The 18501-nt window shown below is 43.8% G+C and overlaps 1 protein-coding gene across 6 annotated transcripts in view; it reads right to left on the reverse strand.

Moving 5' to 3' along the window:
- Positions 1–789: 789 nt before the first annotated feature.
- Positions 790–18501, reverse strand: part of LOC311500314 (transcription factor COE3) — a 68705-nt gene continuing 50993 nt past the window's right edge. For 3 of the 6 annotated variants that reach the window (XM_084561640.1, XM_084561639.1, XM_084561638.1), the window contains exons 11-16: positions 11656–11744; positions 6563–6628; positions 6146–6317; positions 5601–5786; positions 5096–5185; positions 790–3762 (exon numbers count right to left, since the gene is read on the reverse strand). In XM_084561640.1, coding sequence (XP_084417766.1) covers positions 3731–3762; positions 5096–5185; positions 5601–5786; positions 6146–6317; positions 6563–6628; positions 11656–11744 — 635 coding nt within the window. In that variant the 3' untranslated portion in view covers positions 790–3730. Of the gene's footprint in view, positions 3763–5017; positions 5186–5600; positions 5787–6145; positions 6318–6562; positions 6629–11655; positions 11745–18501 lie in introns of all 6 variants that reach the window. The other 3 variants (XM_084561637.1, XM_084561636.1, XM_084561635.1) reach the window with 1 other exon arrangement.

The following is an 18501-nucleotide window of genomic DNA, read 5'->3' on the forward strand; positions in this document are numbered from 1 at the left end:
CAAAAAAAAAACTGAGTCACCCGTCATGTAGATGCCCGGCTCCGCAATTAAGCCGACGCTAATGAAGAAATATTCGGCATCAACTTTTAAAAACCTCCAGCGACGCCCGTTAATAACTCGGTTATTAGTCGTGCTCGGGAGGCCCGCGTCGCGCAGAGATGTTCAATATTACCGCTCGGGTTTATATTATTGAGAAGGAGGATGGTTTGTTTTTTTCTCCTCCTTTTTTTTTTTTTTTTTGAAATATAACAATGCACGAGCAGATGTTTGAAGAGTGGCCCTCGGCAACACGAGGCTAGTTAAGATCGATATTGCTTTCAATATTTCTTTCCTTTGACAGATAACCAGTACTGAGGAAAGTCTTGATAAGAGTGGCAACATATGGATGCGGTGAGCCTCGCTCTCTTTTGATTGCGCGACCCCTCGACCTTTGCCTGTGTTTGAGAGCGAGGCGGCCACATGGTAGCGGTGGGGGTCTGTCAGGCTCTGGTTATGGGGCATTATTGACCCGGGATTTATAAATATTTAATGCACACATTAAGATCATGGTGGAGGGTGGCCATTAGAGTTCTCCAATAAAAGAGGCTCTCACGATGATTGAATGGTGTGGCAGAGTTAGTGGCTGGTTGTTGGGTACAGAGAAACCTGCTGAGGCAATAAACTGTACGTGGAGCTTTCCTGCCAGGCTTCGGGGATCTTAAAACTGGCAACAACTGAAGGAAACTCATCATTTTTTTTACCCCACCTCTCGTTCTGTCAGTTGGTTTTTGTTTCGCTGCTAAATAAATACGCTGCCCCGATGTTTTCCACTGAATAACAGAGAGAGCGGCAATCAAAGCAATAGATCCAAACCTGTGTATCTGTGCATCTGACGCAGATAGCGCGACGTCAGGAAGCACATGTGCGGCCATTGTTATCGGGCGCGCCGGATTATCGGGGGAATGATTTTGAAGCGCGAGGCCGCGAGAAAATTAAATAGCTCTTTTGAGTGCGCCTGTCCTCGGCGCTATCAGCGGCTCCTGGGCTATCTCCCCCCCCCCGCGCCGCGCGATCCGTGCATGCTCGCTGACATAATAAGGCGCGATATGCTGATTGCCGCTTCAGGTTCTGCTGTCGTTTAATTGCGCATCAGAGGCAGAGGTGGCCTCGGACAATGTTGCCTTGATGAGAAATTGACATTCGGTGACCCCGTTCGCCGCCGCCACTCAGGATGCCAGATAAGATGCTCAGTTGTTTTTAAGGAGAGTCACTATTCTTCCCTCAAACACTTCTATCCTTCTGTTTGACCCACTTGATGAGTATAGATTTCACCGTGGCCCCCCTTTCAGCGCTCCAACTATGAGAGGTTCAAAACGATACCAGCCCTTATAGACAAAGGATAACCTTGCTCTTTCAATGTATTGATTCTTTATTAACTAGGTGGCTTAATGCAATGAAATGAGGGATTTGAATGAGCCCCATTTGGGCTGCTTTGAATAAAAAGCTTGCACCGTTTATGAATGACTACAATGAACCTTTGAAGCACCACAGATGCAGGATATGCTGATACAGAGACCAGTAGGAATATGTCACAATGTCAGAGTGCTTTGCTGAAAGAATATGAGTAAAGAGCAGTTTTCATCTTTTATGGATGTTACACTTTTCCACAGGTTTCAAACAGTTATCGCTATAGCAATGTCTAAACACTACATCTTACAGACGAATCACAGGCTTGTCCTTAGAACTTTTTTTTTCTTTTTTTTTTTTTTTTTTTGTTCCTTGTTCCTGATTGTCAGTTTGTCTGCCAGCCAAACTGCACGTGAAACTGAAGAAGTCCACAGTTGAGGAGCTATTGTGTTTTTACTGAAAATTTTAATAAAACATCACTTATTCATTTCTGTTTCCATTCCAAATGTTGACATTTTTAAATTTTTCTTCCCTGTAAACACATGTAAGCTATGTGGCAGAGTCATAAGTGGTGAGTAAAAATGACTTCTATACATTCTACAAAACAGAAAGGAAAAAAAAAAATACAACCACAAATGGAGTGTTTTTTTTTATCTCCAAGGTTGTCCCTCATGCACATTAGTCTCTATTGGATCTTAACAACTATCATATGGGTCACAAACAATTTATTTGACAATACAACCAACAAAGTTTTCTCCAAAATGGTCTGTATAGATAATTTAAAATCAATATAAAAATAAACAATGAAGTTTGACTTCCCCTTTAAAAAAATGGACAGAGAGTCTTGACGGAGTAACACAAATTTGGAGGATACACGTGAAATATATGCACATTGCATTTCATCAAATACAAAAAGAAAAAACAAATGAAGGCAACAGTTCTTGGCTGAATTATCTGTGCTGCATCACTATATTAAGGGCATGACGATTAATACATACATAATGAAAAGCAATATACAAAATTTCAGAGATAAATACATTATTTATAGTTGATATGTTACAAAATTTCCCTCAGTGAGCGCAAGTGTGTATTTGAACAGAAATATGACAATGAACTACTATACTCCTACATTCTCGATGGATTTTAATCATTTTTTTTTTTGAAATGTTTTTTTTGGGTTTTTTTTTTGTCGATCTAAAAGAACATGAAAAAGACAGATGTATAAATATTTAGCACAAGTTTGGCAATATCACAATAGTCTACAATTTTTTTAACCACATATAAAACACATAAGGGAGTTGGAGCTAGAAGGGGGAGACTGCTCCTCATCAACAAGAAACAGACTTCACAGTAGCCTAGGAATGCATTAATATACAGTGCTAGCAAAAAAGTTGAAAAAACATGGCAAAACACACTTGCTTAAAAGGAAGCTCTAGACATGGAAGTACATCATATTCATCAACAGAGCAGTGTTTTTGTACACGTCAGTGTGCTTGTTGAGTCAAAGAGGATTTTTTTTTCTTTTTTTTTTTCACTTTTGAAGATGATTTCTAGCTACAATAAATTACAAAATTTAAGTTAAAATGCAGGAATGAAACATGATACAACGTCACCCACCCAGCCCCGCCCCCCCTTTTTATTTGTTTGTACTTTTACGGTCGATTTTTCTACATTATTATATATCTCATATATTTTTCCAGTTGAAATTCAAACTGTCTTGGCCCCTGTGTATTTTTCTCACACATAAAAATACAAAAAAGTCACATTATAAAGACACACAACTGTTGTGGATCTATTAAAAGAGAGTTGAAACGGAACAAACAAACAAAAAACAAAACAAAACAAAAAAAAAAAACGATTTCTGAGGCAAACAAGTTCGTTGGCAAATGTACTGTACATCAGTGTTTTTACTTTACAACCAAGATGGTGAGTCCACAGAGTCCCTTCCAGTATTGAACGCGAGCGGTTGATTGGACGTGTCCGGGGCCGAACCCGACAGGTATACAAAATAAAACCTTCATCCTCCTGTGTCCTCTTCAAGGGTGATAAAATGTGGAGGGGGGGAAAAAAATGAACAAACAAAAAAAAAAGAGTCCCACAGAAAAAAAAAAAATATATATTGTTCCTTATGAAATCCTTTTTTTTTTCCTGCAGGTTGTGGAAGTCATTAAAAAGAAAATCGCTTCTTTCTTTTCTTTTTCTTTCTTTTTTTTTTGTATCTCTTCGTCTTTAAAAACAGAACAAGCGGTTGACTATACATTACACCAGCGTTTTGCAGTGTGCTGAGGGGGTGTCCTGTGAAGTGGTAGTGTGTAGACTGGTGCTTGAGACGACGAAAGTGCATTTACATTGGAGGGACAACCAGGCCGGACATGGCTGAGGACAAAGGGGAGACAGAGAGAGAAGGGAGGTTAGTTAAACGGGTTAAAAACAAGCAGAGATATAAATTTAAAAATTCACTAAAATGTTATAAATTAGTGCATGCATGTGAATGTGTGTGTGTGTGTGTGTGAGCGCGCGTGAGTGTAGTCATCTGCACGAGTGCGTGAATGCTCGCCTTAATGTGCCTGTTTGCGTATGTGCCTGTGAGTGTTTGCCATGTCCGCCAGCCTGCTGCTGCACGTCCTTGTGTACGGGGGAGAGTTTGAAAACCTCCCTCCTGCTCTGACATTTCAGCCCCCAGCACGCCAGTCCTGCTATGTGTGATATTTCTCCTGGCGTTGGGGTAATGGCAAACAGTGGCCCAGACTCCCAGGAGACGCGGCCGTGGTGACGGCAGAGCAACAACACGGTCACTTCCCACAATGCCACAATGCTACAGTACTAGACACTCCTCAGACTCCCCTCAGATTCATTCCTGCCGCTCTCTTCCCTCCCCACATCTCTTTATCCCTCACTCTCCGGCACCGTGCGGCACATTAGCCGTGCATTTCCACGTTCCCCAAGTCGTGCCTCTGCGTCATTATCCAAGAGAGATTAGGCAAGATCAAAGGTAGCTTCCGTTATTTTACCAAGACCATCTGCTTAGGATATCATTAGCAACTGTATCTCACCCTGAGAGTTTATATATTCAGTATTTTCACACGTTTTAACAATTAGGCGACTAGTGAAGTGCTGGGATGATATATTATTATATTGCTCTGAGTATATTTGTAGAGTCATGGTTGAAATGCTTTTAAGTTTGCCAGCGCAGATGATGGCAAGGCATTGCTCATTAATTTCTGCACAACATGTATTAATAAGTATGAACGTGTAGCAAGATGAACTTTAATTTCCCACTTCATTAAGCCCAATGTTATTAATCTTGGGGCACACTCTACAGCTAAGCTTGTTTTCAAAGCAATCATGTTGGTCATGACACACGCACAAAACCTAATAAACATAATTACTAAAACAATTCTGGGAAGGTCTCTTCCTGCGACATCAGAGGGGATCATTTGTATGGAAGGCCAACGAGGATGAGCGGGAATGTTTGCTCTGACGCGGCGGCGGCGGCGACGATCCCGTGCCCGCATGTGTGTGTGAAGGCATGCTCCGTGTGTGTGTGCGTGTGTGTGCGTGTTTGAGTGTAAACTGAAAGGTGTAAATTGGCCTGTCAAAATGCATATATTTGTAATGATTAATCCCTCACCAAACCGGACAGAGGCCTGAGCAGCGGTATCTGACCAGTAGTCCGTAGGGAAGGGATGGGGGGGTGAGGGGGGCTCACCTTGCAGTCCGTTGCCGTTGGCGCTGGTGCAGGAGGGGGGTGGGGAGGCCTGGGGTCGGACCACAGGGGCGAAGGCGCTCTTTTGTTTAACTGCAGAGACGATAGGGAGGGTAAGGGAAGGAGGGAGGGTGAGAGCGAGAACGTGCTGTGAGTAGTGCTCGAGAGGGAGAGGGCAGTTAAGGTAAGGCTGGGATAGTATTACTGCCAGGGGGGGGATACACGATCAGTACTCACAGGCCTCTACCATCAACATCTTGTCCGGTTGAACAAATACAGGTGGCGTTTGGTGAAATACACGTAAAAAAAAAAAAGAATATTTATCCAGTCCCAAGCTACACGTCTGTTCTCTGAAGTGCTAAACCTAAACAGTTATATATTATCGCCATCAATAATATTATAACCCCGTCAGAAATGATTCATAGAAGTGAAAGCGAATGTGGGAGCTGGAATTAAATCAGCAGCAGCTTAGTGCTACTACGGCGTGCAGTAGTGGCAAGCTACTCACTTCCATATGGGGAGTTGGCAGAGGATCCGTTGAGGAACCCAGGGGAGCTTGGCACTCCCAGGTTCATACCGGCATTGCCGTAGCCATTCATGCTGTTGCTGACGGTGTTGTAGCTCGACTGCTGTGGGGTGCTGCTGGAGATGTAGCCCCGGGGGGACACGCTGCTGGTGTTCCGGCTGTAGCCCACTGGATAACGGGAGGAGAAGATGGAAAGGGATGTTTATTTCTTTCCTCTGTGTAGTGTTTACCTGACAAATGTTCGCTGACAGCGGTAAAAGACAACAGAAATTTACTACTGCAATCAGCAGAAAGAAGGAGAAACTTAATTGGACCCTTTAACTGTGCACGAGGACAGAGGAGATCCGGTCTTCACAAACATAATTTCTATAAATTTTCTTATTTTAATGAGAGAAAAACAAGTGAAACGCAGCTATTTCATATTCCCCCCCCCTCCCAGAATCCCCTCAAGGTTTCCCCCTCAGGCCCCTGCACCCCACTTTTTGAAAAACCCCCTGAGTTATGGAGCCCTAGCCTAAATCACATACCTTGGTCATTCCCTTGTGACTCAGACACATTGACTGCTAGCTGGCTGCTGAAGGAGTTGACTCCCATCATGCCGTGGGAGGCTGTGTTAGCGAGAGAGGGGATCTGGTTGTGGTTGCGGGGAACGCTGTACAGGGCCTCGGCGATGTCAGCTGCCCTCTTCAGAATGATCTCCTGAGAAGCGCAGAGAAGGCAGAGGTTTTTTTTTGTTATTTATGGTCGTTTTATAGCTCCGCTTTTTCTTTGATGCGCGGTTCACGGCTGCATTGGTTAACTCGCAATGCATGCAGCCTGCAATGTTCCAGATATAGAGGTAAAAATACCCTTTGGTGATACTATCAGTAAATCCATTTTTTTTATCATTATTTATTATTATTATTTAGCAGAGGCATTATGAAAGCAGCTGAGTGCATACAGACCTGATTGTTGTGGGGCATTCCATACAGAGCTTCGACGAGATCAGCCGCCCTCTTCAGTAGCACCTCCTGATGAGGAAAACAGGGAGAGTAGATGTTACGACCCCGGATAGATCACGTCTGAGGCGGTTCATACAGTAACGGACAATATCTGAAGCAAGATTGCACTGCAGGGTCGGGGAGAGCTTTGGAAATGTTTACATATTCAACCAACTAAATAAAAGCCACCTTGATTTAAGAGGCACCGGAGCTGCGTTTGTACAGCGCTACCATTTTGCTCCTTCCAACCATGCAGAGCAGTGAATAATGTTCCCTATCTTAATTAAACTGGCATAGTCCTTTAAAAACAACACCTCACCCCTGATTCTGGGCTCTACGTTTGCTCCCAAGTTCAGCGCCGAGTCCCCTCTCTTCAGAACAATAAAGTGAATTAGCTCTGGGTTAATCTAGTTCTGTTGTAATGACATTAAGGAATTTTTCAATTAACCTCTTTGACTGGCTGTTGCAAAGGACTTCACAAATGACTTCCCATCCAGCAAGAGCTGGGTGCTTGTGCCTTGGGGACACGGATGCTCAGGATGTGGTCTTATCCATGTCTGCATGCTTGCCCCCGCTTGACAATGCGGATTAGCTGTGTTGCTCTGGCTCTTAACACTGAAAATGAGTTGGCCCCGAATCCCGTTCCCCCCACTCTGTTTTCGGGGCTTCAGCTAGGTGGGGTTTGGCCCGTTTGTGTGTATTTATCTGCTCTTTGAATTCAGCACTTACAATTAAATCCCTCTCAAGCAACCAGACTGCTCTCTTTGTTTTCTATAATACAGAAGGCAATATGCTCTATGAAAACCCTCTCCTCCTTTTAGAGTGCATTTAATCTGACAAAGGCAAGTTGCAGACATGGCTGTTGCGTGTGTTTTTAAAATGCTCGCTTGTTGTCACCTGCTGTAGAGCAGAGATTTGTCGAGTGTGCTGTTAGAACCCTGGTTAAAAGCAATGCAAATCTGTCACCAGAAACATCTCAGATGGCGCTTGTTTTCTTCCCACATTCGCCGTGTTTTCTTTTGCGGGCCTCGGTAATTTGTCTGAAGTGTTCCATCACTTGGCAATAGCAGTGTGGGATTAAGACGGCAGCTGCCGTAAATGAATGTAAACACAGCCTTCGCGCCTTCAAACAGCGGCCTCCAAGACTTGGCCTGCATTTCCAAGGCACAGTGTATGTAGTGTGTACCGAGTGTGTGTATGGGCCCCTTTCATCCTGAGAAGCATATCTACCACAGTCCTTGATTTATCAAGATGAATCACTGTAGAAGCCACTTCCAGCGTATGCCATGCTCTCTTATAGAAACATATCGCTTAATCCACCCCAAGTTACCGGATGGGTGGCTCTTAGAATGGGCATTTACCTCTGAAATTGGTGTGTATGCTCAACGTTGCATGCATCTAGTTTGCATACAAATAAAGAATTATGGTTGTCATGAGGCAGGTAGACTAAATGAGAGGACCAGCTGTCTTGATGTGTTCTCATCAGGCAGAACAGATTTCTCTCTCTCTTGCTGAGTGAGATAAAGTGGTTTTCTTTCTTTTTGTCTGCAGTTAATAATTACCAATAATCTATTCTATCATATTTCAAGATCTCCTACATGGCTCTCAATTTTAAACAACAATTAAAGCAATTAAGACTGTCGCATTCGCAAGCCATGTTTCATTCTCTGTAAAACGTCCTCTCCCTCCTTGTCCATATGGTACTTTGCAGCAGTGACATAAGGACAGCTTGGAAAAAGGAGGAGAGAAAACGATATTGCCTCTCATCCTTAATCTGTCGTTTACCGCGTGGTGTCTTAACTAACCAAGCTGACTCGCAGGGCTATGCTTAAGTGGCAACCTAGTCATATCCGAGGATGATGAGAAGTGCTGCACCCAATCAAGGAAGAAGTTTGTTTTCTTCTGACGAGACGCTTTCATGCGTATCAGCTCACGCTGTGAATACGATTAACACGGAATAGTGTTCTGAGGGCATTTCCATGTAAATCTCAATACTGCTCCAGCATAAGTGTAATTGGCTTTCTTGTCATGGAGACATATCAGAACACGCCATGTTAAATTGAAACAATTAAAGGCTTCAAATGATTTCTGTTGTTCTGTGACAAATGCGTGACAGATTCCCTCTATTGTTTGCCATGCTTTGCATAAAGGTCTTATGTTCCACAACTGTTTAAACGGGACCGCTAGGATGACAGATCACCTCAGATTTAGAGGCTGTTTTATGTTATTGCCGATTTAAAAAAAAAGAAAAGAAAAAGAAGAAGAAGAAAAATCTGAGAAAGCCGTGACAAATGATGTGTTATAAAAAATATCTAACAATAAGGAGACGTGGTTCTGAAACAGCCGGAATGGGAGTCTTCCAGCACTAGATTAACATGGATGTTGTATTTATATTATCACAGTTAATAAAAGAGGGCCTAGGTTATGTAGCTTGGAGTGCTAATGCCATTATAAAACTGTAAGGCAATTACTCTGTTAGCTCTAGCCTGAGGTAATGAATGCATTTAGAAGCATAGGGCCATTAGATGAAGGTACTTCAAAGAGCACAGGAAGAGAGATTCATTTAAATACATGGGTAATTGCTTGACATGAACACATTTGTAATATTTTCTCCTTGTGGATTACACAAAGAATTGGAAAAGAATGGGCTTATGCTCATTTTGGGAGGAAAGAAAAGAATCCAAAGCAATCAGCTTAATAATAAAACAATATTGAGTTTCCACTTTTAATTTCATAATGAATCTAATTTGTTACAGAAGAGAGAAATTGAGTGTGATATAATGTGATATCCAGTCTATTTGTCCATTACTGCCAGAGGGCACAAAATGGTATTATAAATTGTCTTTTTTATATTATGAATAGAAAATTGTTTTATAACAAGATCTTAAAAAGGAGGGTGAATTCCAAAGTCTCTCTTCACTTAACGCGATGCCCGCAAACCAATCTCCTTTCTCATCACTTGACTGCTCACACTTATTACTTTCATATTCACCCTGGACTTTGCATTGAATTTTTATATCTCCACTCCTCCCACAGGGTCAGACTGTCATCTACGATGTTGTCTTAGAATTACGAGGTAAACTTCAATCAGAGGCAGCTTCCCCCTTTTTTTCTCTGTGTAGCAACAATATTAGCGTGCATCCCTTGCTATCCATGAGCACTCCCATATTGGCTTTCTGTCTCCTTACAATTACCACGTGTCTTACTGGTCCCAGGGAGAAGGCTGGTGGAAATCAATAGCGCAGTAATATTATCAACTGGAGGGTGAAGTCATGGGAGGGAGGGGGGTTAGAGGCGGTGAGTGGGCTTGGTGTCGATTTGCCTTTCTGCTAATGCACACCGTGCGTCCTCCAGCTTTATCTTCTTTTTATAGAGTCTCCCTGCCTCACCTGCCCCCTGTAATGGCTGTTCTCTATATGCTGTTTCTGTTCTCATTCCAAATGTACATGCCGGCCTCAGCCCGCCGCAGGCTGTTTTATTGGGAATGTGCTTTTGACCCCGAGAGCTGACCCTCAGATGGCAAGCTTAACAATGACGAATCACTTGGTGGGATCATTTACATGCCCCCTGAACCCCATATTTGGGTCCATTAGAGAGCAAATCAAATATTTATGTTGTTTATTGGAAGTGCAGGGTTTCATCTCACTCTGTGATTGTTTCATGCAAAGGCTGGGAGACCGCGCTATATTAAGTATACGCACACCCAGGAAACTAATCTTGGGTTCAGTGTCAAAATCTGTCTCGCCGCCAACAACGCTTTGTATTCAAGGAAAGAAGTGCGGTTTTCTCTGTAATAAAGCCGTGTTTAGCATCGTTGTTCCCTTTGCTCAAAAGATGTGGATTTTGCGAAGACACTGTGCGACTTTATAAAACAGAAACAGTGTAGCTAGATTGACCGGGGATGTCTGTGGAGATGGAGCTGGTCATGTGGATATTAAAGGTAAGTGTACTTTACCTTTAGGTCTACGTTTACAGTTGAAATTAGAGTAACATTTCATGTCCTGGTGTTGTTTCCTGCCTCCACTGGGACTGAGTCTAATTGAAACACTTCATATACTGAACCAGGGACAAGCTGTGATCTTCCATTTCTCCACATTGCCTTGGTCAAACGTCTATAGCTACCACACAGTCTGTTCTTTATTAAATTGTCCGTTGGACATTAATGATATTGCTGTGTTGCATGCTGGGATTTAATAGATAAGGTCTTTAAAGGTTTAACAGTATTATTAAAACTCTGAGGTGGCCTCCACTTTACTACATGCCGAGGGGTTTTGAATGTACTAATCAGTCATATTATTACACTTGACACATCTGGAACGTCAGTCATCAAAATGGTTACTGGCAGGGTAGCAATTAGTGGAAACACACTGATAGATTTTATCAATAGGAAATGGACATAGAAAGAGAATCAAAGGGAGGCAAAGGAATAAAAGAATCAAAGAGATTCTGCAGGGGAGGGGATTTAAAACTGCACCTTAGTTTTCATGCTTCCTTCAGTATGGCAGCCTATTTATGTGCCACACCAGTGTGACCAAAACTGATGTGGCTTTCAACTGCTTCACCGAGGTTCAAAAGAAAACAATAAGAAAGCCAAAGCATAATAACATGCAGTCTTTGTCTATTAGCTGCAGTAAGACTAGGGGGTTTACGGCACAGGGTTCTGTAAACAAAAGATTAAACCAAATCGAGCTGCAGAAAATGAAAGGAAAACATGAGTGGGGTAATGAGGGTGCAGACGTCGTTTCTGACCAGATTACCATCTCCACAGACTACTGGAGAGGAAAACGCCTGATTGAGCTATTTTACCACACAGAGAGTTTACGCCTCTCTCCACACACAAAACCAATACCATTACCACACTGGTTAGTGGGTGAGCCACATATGTGAAGCAAAGCTGTTAGTGTTTAGGGTCACAGTGCTCTGCATGGCGGTAATGTTGTTTTGTTTATTTGTCACATTCCGAGTATTAAGACATTATAATCCAGACGGCTCTGTCTCGTTGCTGCGCTGTGTTTTTTTTTTTTTTTTTTTCTGCGCAGCAGACACGCTGTACTGACCTTTGGTAACCTCTCAGGATCGCCAGGGTGTCTGGGGATGACCTTCTGCAGCCTCTGGAAACCATAGTCGATGGTTGGCTCATTCAGGGCTGAAAGAAAGAGAAGGAATAATGGGAAATTAAAACCGATTTAGGGCTGATTTTGAAACTAATTGAGAAATCTGTTAGAGTTTACGGTACAAAAGTTATTTCAGAATGCCTAATTTCATAGAAACCTCAGGGGTGTGACAATGTTTTATGAAACATCAGCGGCTCTGGGGGTGCAAGCGATAGAAAATGACACAGGTTCCTCTGACACTTGTGTCACCATGCACTATTCCATTAACAGCCATGATGACCTACATCAGTCTGAGGATCCTTCAGAGGGACCCTCCCCCCTTTTTATCTGCTTGAGAATATTGACTACAGCAAACTACATAGCGGGGGTCTTTTAATCTAACAGAGCTTTAATAATCTGTGAAAGGCTGTCCACACATTGATCTAGTGTAAGTTGCTGTCATTTCACCCTTCTGCACCAACTGTACTGCAACACTGGGCCTGTGAAATACGGCAGCACATCCCATGGAGCCATTAATCTCTCCCACCCCTCAAATAGTAATCTGGGGCATGAGGCATATTGGGCGATGAATCAGAGGCACAAAGTAAATGAATCATAACCCAGACTTTGGTGAGAGCAGGGCGTTTTATGTCTGACAGTCCTAATGGGTAATTGAAGGCTTCCTTACAGCTCCGCCTGATTCTAAACAATCATGTGTACACTCATAGGCAGGACACGGCGAGCGAGGGAGGGCAGAGGAGAGAAGGAGGGGAGGAGGGGAAGAAAGGAGGAGAGCAGTGTAAAGGGGGAAGGAACGACTTAATAGAGAACATCACTTCTCAATGTAGATATCATTTTCAGGAGAGTAACTCCGCCGAGCAAGGCGCTTCATAAATCAATGGCTTTCTATGGAGACTAATAAGAGCTGCCTGCCTCTATTCATTGTTCAGCCTGTAATTTGGCCCATCACTCATTACTCAGCATGTAATTTCAGCATTAACACCGCACAGCTCGCTGAACCTGCTGAACACCAGAGAATGTGAAAGCAAGCGAACGTCCCCCCCCCCCCCACACACACACACACACTCTGGCAGGGCCACTGAAGCCTGGGAGTCACGGCAGGAAAGCGAACATTTATGTTTCTCGCTCTTCATTTTGTTCCTTTTAAATACACGTTATAGACACACACACACATACACATGCCGTACCTATTCACGCATACATACTGTACTCGATACGCATACGTACAATCGAACACGTGCACCGCTTGTGCCAAAACCTGAAAACAGTAATTGCCAGCTCGACCGTGATCAAATGGAGCAATTATGTGTTCAAGCATGGACAATGCAGGGTGCTAATCGATAGCAAGGATCTAGCTTACAAATACAGTGGTATTCAACCCTATAGGACAGACACACCTGAATAAACCCCACGCCACAACATACACTGCTGGAAATCTGATTTGACATGTCATCATGTGTCCCGAACCGACAAAGGTCTGCGTCGGAATGTGGGGAAAAGCCATCTTCTCCTTAATAAAGGATTGATCTGCCATATTGATCGTACATGACAAGGCTGTAGGAAGGAATTTGCCCCCTTTCTTTTGTTATTTCCACCCCCCTTCTTATCTATGCACTCTCGCAGTCCCATACAAGTGTATATGCGTACGCGTACGTGTGTGCGGGTGTGTGCGAGTGCAAGTGCATGTGCCCGGCTGAGGGAGCGTACGTGCACGGCAGCCCTGCCAGACCCCGCTGCTCAGTGTGATGTAAATTGTGTATGTGTAAAAAGCACTCCATAATCAGGCCATCCATCATCAGAGGCTGTCAGTGGGCTCTCTCAGGGTGATACATCACGCTCTCCTGTCCTCTGCCTCAGCTGGGGCCTACACAACCCGCCAGGCATGCTGGGAACACAGCCGGAGAGACGTACAGTACAGGACGAGACCTGGGCCGGGAGAGGTGTTCTGTTTGATGTGCCTCTCTCTCCAATGATAATGATGCCCTACTGTAAATGCAGACCTAAGAATTATGATGATTCGGAGGGAAGGTTATTCTGAATCCGTGAGGTTGACTTCTATCAACAGTTTATATTACACGCCTAGATGTGGAGGATTTGAAATGTGTTAAACAGAGCGAAAATGACATTTGAACTTGGCTTGGCCTGGCTTTACAGCATGGCTCGGTGTTCCGCAGTAGCAGTCCAAGCGTCAGGCATGATCTGCACATGTCGACATGTCGCCATCTCATCTATCATGGAGATGATCTTTGTAACAACCCCGGCGTAATGAAATTGGTGGCACAGACCGCCATCTGCTATTGATTTCATGCAAATGCTTTTGACAGCTGATGGAGACTTGCATTAGCGCTAAACGGTGCTGTCAGTTGATGAGTTGACAGTTTTGTAGTCATAGCATGTACACTGGTGCAGACAGACACAGACAATGTCAATAATCCTGTAAGAGCCGCTGATGATATATACTGAGCACTTATATTCAATCTAGACAATAAATGTGTTACGCGCGTAGCCATCGCATCGCTCCGCACATTTTTTCTTCCCACCAAAGATTTTCTTTCATCTGCAGAGCTTTTACAAGAATCATTGGGACTGCTCTCCCTACTTTTTCTTACACCACACACATTGACAGTAGCCTTTCCCCCCTTCCTTCCACCACCTCTTCACCCCGTGTCTTTTTTAATCCTTGACACGTCATTATGTTCCAACTTCACACTCTGTCGTAAACTTTACTCTCCTCTAAAGAGAAAATCTAGCTCCGCGATGCCCTTGCATGACTCCATTCATGCCAAAATATGTTTGGTCCTCCTTGTCCTTCCAGCACAATATGGTGAAAGAGAGAGAGGGGGGTTTAGGGTGTGGAGGAAGCATGTCCCCCACCCCTGCTTACCCCTCCTGCAAGGCTTCTCAATCGCTGCAAGGAAACACGAAACCCTCCACACACATCCCATAAATCCTGCACTGGGTGGGGAGTCTAGCCGAAGGGGAGGAGGGACCAAGGAGAGTGAGGGGGAACCGGGGGAGGCATGATAGCGGGGCGGTGGGGGGGTCACTGGCACGTTCCAGTCACGCCCGCTTCCCGGCCCGCGGCCAATCAATACCACTTTCCTGTTTTAGAGGCGGGTAATTATGAGGTGGAGAGATTGTGTGACCTCTCACCCCTGCTGCATTACTCGCCTGATATTAAGATAAATTGCCTGATTTTGGGTAAACATATGCTGCAATTCAAACTGTCAGCACTGGTTTGCTCAGGGATAATTTGTATTGATCTCCTGGCTTCTTCCCCATTTTGCTTACTGACCTCATGGATAATTAGAGAAAAAGAGACACGGGGAGGTAAGGCAGGGCTTGCATTTGAATACTTTGCAGCAGAGATGAAGAGCACATGGGAGGGGGCAGAGGGAACATTAGAGACTAATAGAATTTTCATTTTCTCTCATTTTCTGTTCAGATTTAGACAGGTTGCGTGTTTTGTCCAATTATATTGCTTATATCTTTTTCCCTGCTTGTGTTACACACACGTGGTTTAATTTCGGAGATGATTTACATTTTACAAACGTGATGAGACAACAAAGTGACAGCAAATATGCTTCAAATTAAGCAGCTGATAACAAGAGGAATTATTGCCACATGTGGGGTAAAATTAACATGATAAGTGACAAAAGAACAGACCCTCTGTAGAGTGCGCTCCTCCGTCACGAAGGTTCGGAGGAATATTTTTATGAATATTTCAGTAATTTTCTCTCTCTGGAGAGCGAATGATCATGTTTCAGAATGAAGAAAAGGAATGCATGACTCGTTGTGCAGCTGTGACCATATCATTTCCAATTTTGAATATCGCGCATGCGCACAGGCGTCCGTGGCAGGCCTTCAGTGGAATTCCTCTGCCTGGAATGTGCACTTCCCAATCTTATTTTGATCTGATGCCTTAATCCGCCGTCCTCTCATGCCACTAACACATTTTCTACGAGAGCCCCTTTAGCCGCCTCAGTCTGGCCACTTTACTTAAAATGTAGAGTGGATGGCTTGTACATGGCATCCGAGCGTGGTCTGCTGCTCCTTCTCCATGTTCTCTAGAAATAGGACATGACTAACCGCTCTACAGGAACAGTGTAACATGGCCGACGCTGGCAGCCAGAAGTGCTTACATGGCAATACACCACTGTGTGCCCTCAGTCTATATGAAAGTGGATTGAACACATGTATTGACTTACAGTATCGGGGTATAAACATAGGGAAATGTTTGAGCAAAGCAGTAAATTTAAGGGAAATTGTTCCTTGTTAAGTCTATGAGCCTGAATGGAGGCTTGCACAGAGTACTAGCATTCCTGCCAGCCATTACAGCTTATTACGATAACTCTATCTTTCCAGGAGATAAAAACCTAGCCTTGTTGCCATTTGCCAGCTATTACTTTCGCTAATTATACTTAACTGCTTCGAGCTTATCTCCACTCCTCCTACACCATTGAGCAGTTATTTTTTTCTTTCCCCTTAACACAAATTAGAGGTGGAGTGGGAGTTGGAAAGGGGGAGACAGATAAACAGCACAGGCAGAAGTTCATTCAAGTGTTATTGCATTTGTGACTTGTCAAACGGTCTAACTGAAGCCTTCTAGGCACCTGCGGTCGGTTAGATGGATGCAGTTCACAACAGCGTCAACACACATAACGATCGCCCCTCGCCGATATTCAGCCGAGTCTACCGGAGACACAGAAAGAGTGAATATCTCCTCAGTGTTACTGTAAATAGTTAAAACTGGATACTGTGCATACAGGGAGGGCAAAGTGTCCAGAAGTCATGCTGCTTCTCCTCAGTATAGATACGTTCCAGTTTTTGAGAGAATAGAAAACATGCATGCAGGTGTAGAGACCGTCTCAAAAAAACAACCAAAACCAAACCAAGACAAATTGGAATTTTCACAGCAAACCCACGCAAAGCAAACCTCATCTGTTTCAACACTGACCATATCATCTCCATCCACTGCAGCCAGTTATCACTCAGTGATTCCATCTCCAGCAGTCTCAAGATGAACAGGAAATTAAAATTTCAAAGATCTGCAGTTAAGATAAATCAATGGAGACAGATCAATGATCATTGAAATTTCATGAACTTTGAGCCAATACAGATGAAAAAAACCTAGACAGTTACAGTCTCCAGCAGATATTGCTCCTGCAACAGATAAAATGTAATTAACACGGTTAAAAGGGAGCAATGTTACAGATTGCACATCCATAATTTCAGACTCCCTTCATATCGGTGGTATTATTAGAAAAGGGCCAAAGACACCTGTTCAATCCTCTTAGATGACATCTAAAGTATGTGTGCCACTTCTCTAAGGACGTCTGCGGACTTTCACACATTACCGGCCAACAGAAATCAAATGGGTTCCCTTCACAGCTGATTGCAAGCGCAAATTAATATTGTAAAATGAAGATCAATACATGGACGGGGCACAGATCGATGACGGCTAAATTACGGCCGCATTTTCCCCCTCATTCAAGATGAGTTGTGTTTTCCTCTCAAAGTCAATACCGCGCTGCCTCCCTCATTCATTTCTCAATAAACTTGCCGATGAATTTCAATCAAAATGCGGCAGAGGAGGGGGGCGGAGGGGGCTGGAGTTCTTTCAAAGCCCGTTGGGTGTGGATCATGCTGAAAATGGGGCAAGAAGAGGAGGTAGAAAGAGGAGGAGGAGGAGGAGGAGGAGGAGGGGAAAGATCCTCGTCTATCAAGAGCCCCCCCTTCCCTGCCTCCCCGTCTATCTTTCCTGTGGCAGAGGACTGATGCTGTGACTTAGTGAGGACAATCCATTTTAAGAACCATTACAAAACAGACCTCTAACGATACTGTGGGACAAAAAGTGGCTCCAATTAAAATGAAATCAATGAATACCATCCTTACTGGTTGAAAAAAAAAAAAAAAAAACACACACCCATACTTTCATATTTCTGTTGAAAGATAACCACAATACATTTCACAGGGAGACGTAATGGGGGGAAATACATGCTCAACTGCGAGTACTTATTTCAATCAATTTCCTGGTGCTGGATTTCACAGGTCACTTGCTGATAACACGCTGTGGAATAATGCCACAGTGTGCTTCTCAAAGCCTACCTGACAAGCTGCCTGACAGTGGGGGAGTGCGAGCACGTGTCACGTCAGCCCTCTAATTGGACACAAGGACCTTCCTCCGTGGAACCTTGTCGCGCTCCACACAAGCTCACAAGGCCTTCAAACCAGGCCCATCTAACTTGGCAACGAGTGTCTGCTCCACTCCTGTGGAGCTAGTGCTAAATACCAGCGTCGTAATGAGACAGGCAGGTATGGGATATGGCTAGTGGATAACATGGTTTGACACATGCTAAAACTGTTGTGCCAACTGGTTACAACCCACTTGACTGTGGCGATGACATTTATAAATGCCTATGTCATCTTTTCTCACTGTAGCACTTCATACTACATGGTGGATGTTTAAAAGTTCTCTATTTACAATCTTTACTCCACACGCAGCATTTTAGATATTTTTTTTAAAGCCCATTTTTAAAGGAAGTAAATGGCGTGTTTGTAATTCTTCCTCAAAAGCTGATCTGTTTACATACTTCGCTGAATGCCTTTGATTATAGCATATCTCTGCTTTAGGCCACACCCCATCGCTGAACGGCAACCAGCGGAGCACCAAACCCAACCCTGCAGGACAGGAAATGAAAAGGAAGCTCTCCATCTGATCAGCTTGTAAGTCTGGAACTTCAAAGTGACGGCAGGGCGGAGAGGAGACGTAAGGATAGGCCCAATTCA

This window comes from Chelon labrosus (genome assembly GCF_963514085.1).
Source record: "Chelon labrosus genome assembly, chromosome: 15".
Taxonomy (NCBI): domain Eukaryota; kingdom Metazoa; phylum Chordata; class Actinopteri; order Mugiliformes; family Mugilidae; genus Chelon; species Chelon labrosus.